Here is a 7,500-nt window from a genome sequence, read left to right as displayed (position 1 = left end):
ACAGGGATGGTCCCACACAGAGCTAGCCCCATGCTAGGCCCACAGAGCTAGCCCCATACTAGCTCAACAGAGCTAGCCTCATGCTAGCCCCACAGGGCTCTGTCCCACACAGAGCTAGCCCAATGCTAGCTCAACACAGAGCTAGCCCCATGCTAGGCCCACAGAGCTAGCCCTAGACAGTCTACGACTGCACATGGGGGACAAAGGATCTTACTTTTTGGAGAAATTTCCTCTGGCCTGATGAAACAAAAAAAAGGAACTGTTTGGCTATAATGACTATCATTATGTTAGTAGGAAAAAGGGGGAGGAACACCATCACACCCGTGAAACACAGGGGTGGCAGCATCATGTCGGGGGGGTGCTTTGCAGCATCATGTCGGGGGGGTGCTTTGCAGCAGGAGGGACTAGTGCCGTGGGGGAGGCTGTGGCGCAGGAGGTAGAGCCGCCGTCTAATGATCGCAAGGTTGGCAGATCGGGGGGCGCTTAGGTGGCGTAGTGGATTAAGCGCTGACCATGTACCGCAGGGATCCCGGTTCGATTCCAGCCGCGGACATATCCTGCATGTCATCCCTTCTCTCTCTCTCACCCATCCTTCCTGTTATAATCTCTACTGTGTCTGTCATTAAAAGGAAAAATATGAGTGGGACTGCCCCACACACAGGTTGGCAGATCGGCGGTTCGAGCCCCATGTCGAAGTGTCCTTGGGCAAGACACTGAACCCTGAAATTGCTCCCAGTGAGCTGGCCAGCGCCTTGCATGGCAGCTTGCTATTGGTGTGTGAATGGGTGAATGAGAGGCCGTTGTAAAGCGCTTTGGATAAAGGCGCTATATAAGTGCATGCCTTGCCCAAGGACACTTCGACATGTGGCCAGCCGGGGATCGAACCGCCGATCTGCCGACCTTGTGATCATTAGACGCCGGTTCTACCTCCTGCGCAACAGCCGCTAGTCAGCCAGTGGAAGCGTGGGGGCCAGGGGAGGCCCAGGACTACCACTACTACTACTGGTGCTGATGTCAGCCCAAACACAACCATCATTAACCATTCATGAAGCTCATATCCTCCCTGCCTGTACCGTAGTCTTCTATTAAACATCCTAATTAAAGCATTAAAAAACTCCTTGCTTCAGAGGGGCAGTAGGGATAAAAAAAATGAAAGAATTAAATTAAAAGGGAGGGCTTTTTCCTTGTCCTTGTTTGAGAACTCCTGTATCTTCTTCTTCCTGAGGTCTGTGCTGCATGTGACAACAGCCTAACACTGCCCCCTGTCTGCCAGCCAGGGAACTGCAGTCACTTCTCACAGCAAAGCTCAGGACCTCGATGATTCGGTGACTTTATTACTTGATTACTCCCAAAGTAGCCTATTATCTGTGATATAATTCTAGGGGGATATCACGTCATATAGGACGTGTATCTGTAACAAACCCCGCATGACGTGTCAATAATGACGTCAGGGTTTGAGTCACCAAGAAGATCGTATGTATGTAAAGAAAATGGCTGAACATGGGAAATGTCGTAGCATTTCCGTAGCTGTTTTATGGCCGCTGGCACACAGAAACACACAGAAACACACAGAAACACACAGAAACACATAGAAACACACAGAAACACACAGAAACACACAGAAACTAAGTCTCAGTGATGTCCAGAGAGGAGATGTTGTTCTCTGCCGTGGTTAAACCGGCGTTAATGAAGACGTCGAGAAGAGGCTCCCCGCTGTGAGACCACTGTGTCTTCAGGCTACAGTCTGCTGTGGAGGGCTAGGGTTACACACACACACACACACACACACACAGACACACGAACACACACACACACACACACACGAACACACACACACACACACACACCACATGAACACACACACACACACACACAGACACACGAACACACACACACACACACACAAACACACACACCACATGAACACACACACACAAACACACACACACCAAATGAACACACACACCACATGAACAGACACCCACCCACACCCACACACACAGCTACATTAATGATCGAATCACTCCAAATGCCAAGTAGTAGTAATCCTTGGCTAGAGGGAAATTAAAGAGAAGAAAAAGGTTGCCGTTAAACAGTCACAAACAAACTCCCTCTTTCTCTCCCTCCCTCCCTCCCTCCCTCTTTCTCTCCATCTTTTTGTTGTCCTGCGTTCATCTCCCCCAGCTGCAGAGCAAGAGGGACCCGGGGTTGGTTGGGGGGTACCGGGGCGAGGGAGGGGGGGGGACGGGGGACAGGGCTGGTGAAATCCCCAGGACAACTGGTCCGGTCACGGACGCCCCCGCCCCAGCGACCAGCTCCTATTCTACCCACTACTTTCCTGGCAAACATTGACTCTGCAGCTTAGCTCAGCGGAGCCCCTCTCAACTTGGCTGGGAATGCCAACCAACCAGCCTTAGGAACCATGCCTTGAGGTTAGAGAGGGAGAGAGAGAGAGAGAGAGAGAGAGAGAGAGGAGAGGAGAGGAGAGGAGAGTGGATGGGTGAGATGCGAAGGGCAGCAAAGGGAGAGAGGGAGGAAGAAGAGAGAGGAGAGGAGAGAGGCTGTTCCCTGGGAGCCACAAGGCAGAGCCAGAGCCTTTGGCAAAGACAAACAAGACAGGACTTCTATCCCCATTGATATGCACAAACAGGCAGAGAGACACACATACACACACACACACACACACACACACACACACACACACACAAACACACACATACACAGACACATACAAACTACACAGAGAGATAGAGAGTAAGATAGAGAGAGAGAGAGACACACAGACACACACACACACACACACACACACACACACACACACACACACACACACACACACAGAGATAGAGAGTAAGATAGAGAGAGGGGGGGGAGAGATAGAGATAGAGAGTGAATGGGTGTGTGTGAGAGAGAGAGAGAGAGAGAGAGAGAGAGAGAGAGAGAGAGAGGGGGGGGTGGGGGGATCACAGGCTGGTCCTCAACTAAGACAAAAGAGGATGAGGGGAATAAGATGGTCTGTAGTGAGCTCCATATGTGGCGGGGGGGGCAGTATGGGCTGGGGGGGGCAGTATGGGCTGGGGGGGGCAGTATGGGCTGTTGCATTCTTCTTGACTTGGTATTTTAGCTCTTTACCATGAAGACTGCAGGACGCACCGCCCCTGTCTCCATCTCTCTACTACTCAACTCAAACACAAACTGAACTGGCCTGGGGGGTATTCCATCAACGTCGCTAAAGGAAAATCCAGGCTTATTTTTGATAACTCTCGCGAGACTTATCAGAATATGCCTGGATATTTTTAAGAACTCTTGTGAGACCTATCAGAATAAACCTGGATTTTCCTTTAGGGTTGTTGATGGAATACCCCCCAGGAAACACGACAGGTGTCAACAACAAAAGAGGTTGTTATTCTCCGAAAGGATTCAAAACACAACGTGTCGTTAAGTGACTAAAGCCCCAAGACTAGATCTAGTTCTGTTAGGCCTTTATAGCCCATACAGTCAACCACCTGTTGAGGAGTTGAGGAGTTAGCCACCTGTAGCTAATCACTCTGACTGCACGTTGGTCCAGCCTACACCCTGTTAGCGTCTAGCTTCATACTGGGTTCATACTGGGTTCATACTGGGTTCATAGAGCACGTGGGTGTGATGGATTCTGGAACTCCAGCCAGCCACCCAGTCACATCCATTGAGGTTAAAAGCCAGCCAGCCAGTCAACCAGTCAGTCAGCCAGCCAGCCAGCCAGCCAGTTAGCCAGCCAGTCAACCAGCCAGCCAGCCAGCCAACCAGTCAGTCAGTCAACCAGCGAGTCAGCCACTCAACCAGTCAGCCAGCCAACCACCCAGCCAGTCAACCAACCAGCCAGCCAGCCAACCAGCCAGCCAGTCAACCAGCCAGCCAACCAGCCAGCCAGCCAGCCAGCCAACCAGCCAGCCAGCCAACCAGCCAACCAGCCAGCCAACCAACCAGTCAACCAGCCAGTCAACCAACCAGCCAGCCAGCCAGCCTATGGGGGTTAAGGCAGAGGGCCTCCCTCTCTCTCAGCAGAATACCAGGCAGGGCTGCATGAACATGGACGCCTGCAGAGGAACATGGACGCCTGTTTTGAAGCTGCTTTGTCTCTCCTCCCGCCCCCCCACCAGGCTACCAGCCCCTTGGCCTCCTTTCTTCTTCTCCCCTGCCGCCCGCCCTCCGCCCCTCCACCCCTCCGCCCCTCCGCCCCTCCACCCCTCCGCCCCTCCACCCCTCCGCCCCTCCTCCCCTGCTCTGTGTTGGTAATCCCAGCAGAAACACTTGAGGTTCACAGTGGGGTGCTCATCAGCACCATCTGGACCCTCACTCGCGCGCTGGCAGATTAATCTCTTCAATTAGCGCCATTACAGCCATTAAAACCCCCTCAAGTAGCCTGAGTGCTGTAGTCAGGCCAGGGCAGGGGCTAGGAACCAATGTGACCTGGGGGGGGACTACAAGTGTTGCAACACCAGCTTGTTTACTGTACTGTCTGGCCTTGGGAGGGGCTAGGAACGAATCTGACCAGGGGGGGGACTACAAGTGTTGCAACACCAGCCATGTTTACTGTAGTGGTCATGGCTGTGGATAGGAACCAATCTGATTGGGGGAAGAAAAACTGATGTAACACCCAGTAGCCTAGGAACCAATCTCACACACCCTGGGTTTCCTCTGAGCATAATTTCTATGTGTACAGGAGGCCACCTCTGTCTGAGAAGGTGCTGGAGGTCTCCTTTAGTGGCTCATTCCAAGAGTGAAAACAAAACACGGCGAAGCAGCTTTCAGTCACGAAAGTGTTTTGCAGCAGTTACGATTGAACAATAACACTTCTATCAATATCTTTTTTATCCATTATCTATTATCTTAAATGTTTTATCTATTTACTTCCTATATCTCTATTTTCTTTTAATGCTGTATGTAAAGCACACACACACAGACACACACACACACACACACACACACACACACACACACAGAGGGAACTTCAACCCAGTGATTTAGCGGCAGCTGAGACAGTAATAAGTGTGTGGCCAGTGGACAAACCCGGCCCAGTCCGCATGAATATTTCATCTGCTAGCAAATCCACTGTTTGGTTTCAGATAGAGAGAATGAACGAGCCCCCCTCCCCTCCCCCCCCACCCTCCCCCGCTACACAAACACATTCCCCCAACGTTGCCTCCAAATACCAATTTAGCCTCCGATCAAACAGCTTCCAGTCATTTACACTGTCTCTCTCTCTGGCTGTGGAGAGCAGATGGAGAGATTCAGAGGAGGAGGGGAGGAGGAGGAGGAGAGGAGGGGAGGAGGAGAGGAGGGGAGGAGGGGAGGAGGGGAAGAGGAGAGGAGGAGGAGAGGAGGAGGAGAGGAGGGGAGGAGGAGAGGAGAGGAAGAGGAGAGGAGGAGAGGAGGATAGGAGGAGGAGAGGAAGAGGAGGAGAGGAAGATAGGAGTCGAGGAGGAGGAGGAGGAGGAGGAGGAGGAGGAGGAGGAGGAGGAGAGGAGGAGAGGAGGAAGGAGAGGGTTCATCCTGACCTCCATCTGCTAAGAAAGATCAATCCTTCTAGCATTGTGACTGCCAACGGCCCCTGGCCCACGCATAGATAGATTTTCCGTATGACGACTGATGGAGAGATATGACTCACTCACTTTAGACAAATGTATTTGTTGTTTGGATAAAGGCGTCTGCTAAATGTCAAAGATGTTAACGACCTGGGGGATGACCTAAATGTAACATGTAACGTCTAACACGCTGCAGGAAACACACAATACCGCCCCCCCCCCCCCCTCCAGCTGTGAGGCTCTTGAGCTGCAGAGAAACTTGAGCTGTCCTGATGAATATGTAGGTCTGTTCCTATTGCCATAGTTGCAAAGACTATCTATGCCATCAATCAAATTATTGGCCAGAGACGGAGAGCCTTTAAACCCAGTGTGTCAACTGGAGATGCAGGGGGACTTAGTGAAGAGACTGTGAGACCATGTGACCGTTTTGAATAGCCCCTCCCCACCACGCATTCTACTGGAGTTTGGATAAATGACGCTTAGAAATGATTGTAGAACTAGGGCGCTTGGTGGCGTAACGCACGTAACGTGTCGACCACGTAACTGCAGGGTTCCTGGTTCGATTACGGCCTCGGACATATCCTGCATGTCATCCCTTCTCTCTCTCTCACCCATCCTTCCTGTCAAATCTCTACTGTGTCTATCGCAATAAAAAGAAAAATATGAGTGGGACTGGCCCAGGGGCTAGGTGTAGGGTGTAGGGTATAGAGTGTAGGGTGTAAGGTGTGTAGGGCGTAGTGGCTAGGGTGTAGGGTCTAGGGTGTAAGGTGTAGGGTGTAGGGGCTAGGGTACGTACCTCCTGTATAGTTCTGCTGCCAGGGAAGTTAAGGCTGTAGTCTCTCTGGGCTTCGCGGTGGTTGATGACCAGCAGGAAGTTCTGGTTTAACGACTCTTGCAAAACGCTGGTGGAGGAGGAGGAGAGGAAGAGAGGGGGAGGGGGCGGGGGGGAGAGAGAGAAACACAAACAGCATCAGAGTCAAGTGGAGAACAAGCTGAGGCTCGTCGGATACTTATCCCTGTCGTGAAGTGCCTCTGTGGGGGTCCCCGGGGGCTCGCCCTCCCTCCCTCCCTCTCTCCCTCCCTCTCTGCCCCCCCACCCCCCTCTCTCCAGCATCTCTGCCCGGGCAGGCCTGGCTGGAAGCACCGCTCAGCATGGAGCTCCAGAACCCAGCCTGCTGCTGCAGAGGCCTGGGCTAATCAGGCACATGGCGGCCAGTTGCATTAACACTAGAACAGCCGTGTGAGTAAAGAACAATGTTATATCTTTGCACTCGATCAAATTTCAAAATCACATCAGGATAAGCTGGTATAAAGCTATTTGGCTGTTTTTCTCTGGAGGAGGCAGGCTAATTTACAAGCGGACAACTAGTGGTCGTTGTGTGTAAATAACAGCTTGAGCATTGTAAGTTGTACATAAGTACTGTGCTCCTAAGAAATCTGAGTCGGGGGGGCGCGGCTGTGGCTCAAGAGGTAGAGCCGGCGTCTAAAGATCGCAAGGTCGGCAGATCGGCGGTTCGATCCCCGGCTGGCCGCATGTTGAGGTGTCCTTGGGGCAAGACACTGAACACCCTGAATTGCTCCCAATGAGCGGGCCGGCGCCTTGCATGGTAGCTTCCCGCCATTGGTGTGTGAATGTGTGAATGAGAGGCCGTTGTAAAGCAATTTGGAATGAGTCAGTCCATTTTCCCTCACTTAGGAAACGAAAACATGTTGATCTTATATATATATATATATATAGACCCCACAGCGCCTCCTCTCATTGATCCACTCATTAAAAAAAACGACAATCGGGCCGAACCATTACCTCAGAGCCAACTCTAGCCAATACAAGTGCAGTCCATTTAGCCTGTTACTGAGCCCCCCTCGACACTACTCTCACCAGCTGCGAACCAGACCCTCAACACACCACAGGTCTGGAAGTCAACGACACGTTATT

At 51.9% G+C, this 7,500-nt stretch overlaps 1 protein-coding gene across 1 annotated transcript in view; it reads right to left on the bottom strand.

Moving 5' to 3' along the window:
- Positions 1-7,500, bottom strand: part of faf1 (Fas (TNFRSF6) associated factor 1) — a gene marked incomplete at its 5' end in the record, with an annotated part of 131,764 nt that overhangs the window by 76,364 nt on the left and 47,900 nt on the right. Inside the window, one exon of the mRNA XM_080547517.1 lies at positions 6,361-6,466. Within this exon, the coding sequence (XP_080403643.1) occupies positions 6,361-6,466 (106 nt within the window). The remainder of the gene's footprint in view (positions 1-6,360; positions 6,467-7,500) is intronic.

This window comes from Nansenia antarctica (genome assembly GCF_963989245.1).
Source record: "Nansenia antarctica genome assembly, chromosome: 17".
Taxonomy (NCBI): Eukaryota; Metazoa; Chordata; class Actinopteri; order Argentiniformes; family Microstomatidae; genus Nansenia; species Nansenia antarctica.
Note: the sequence above shows the minus strand (reverse complement) of the source record. Positions and strands in the feature narration are given on the sequence as shown.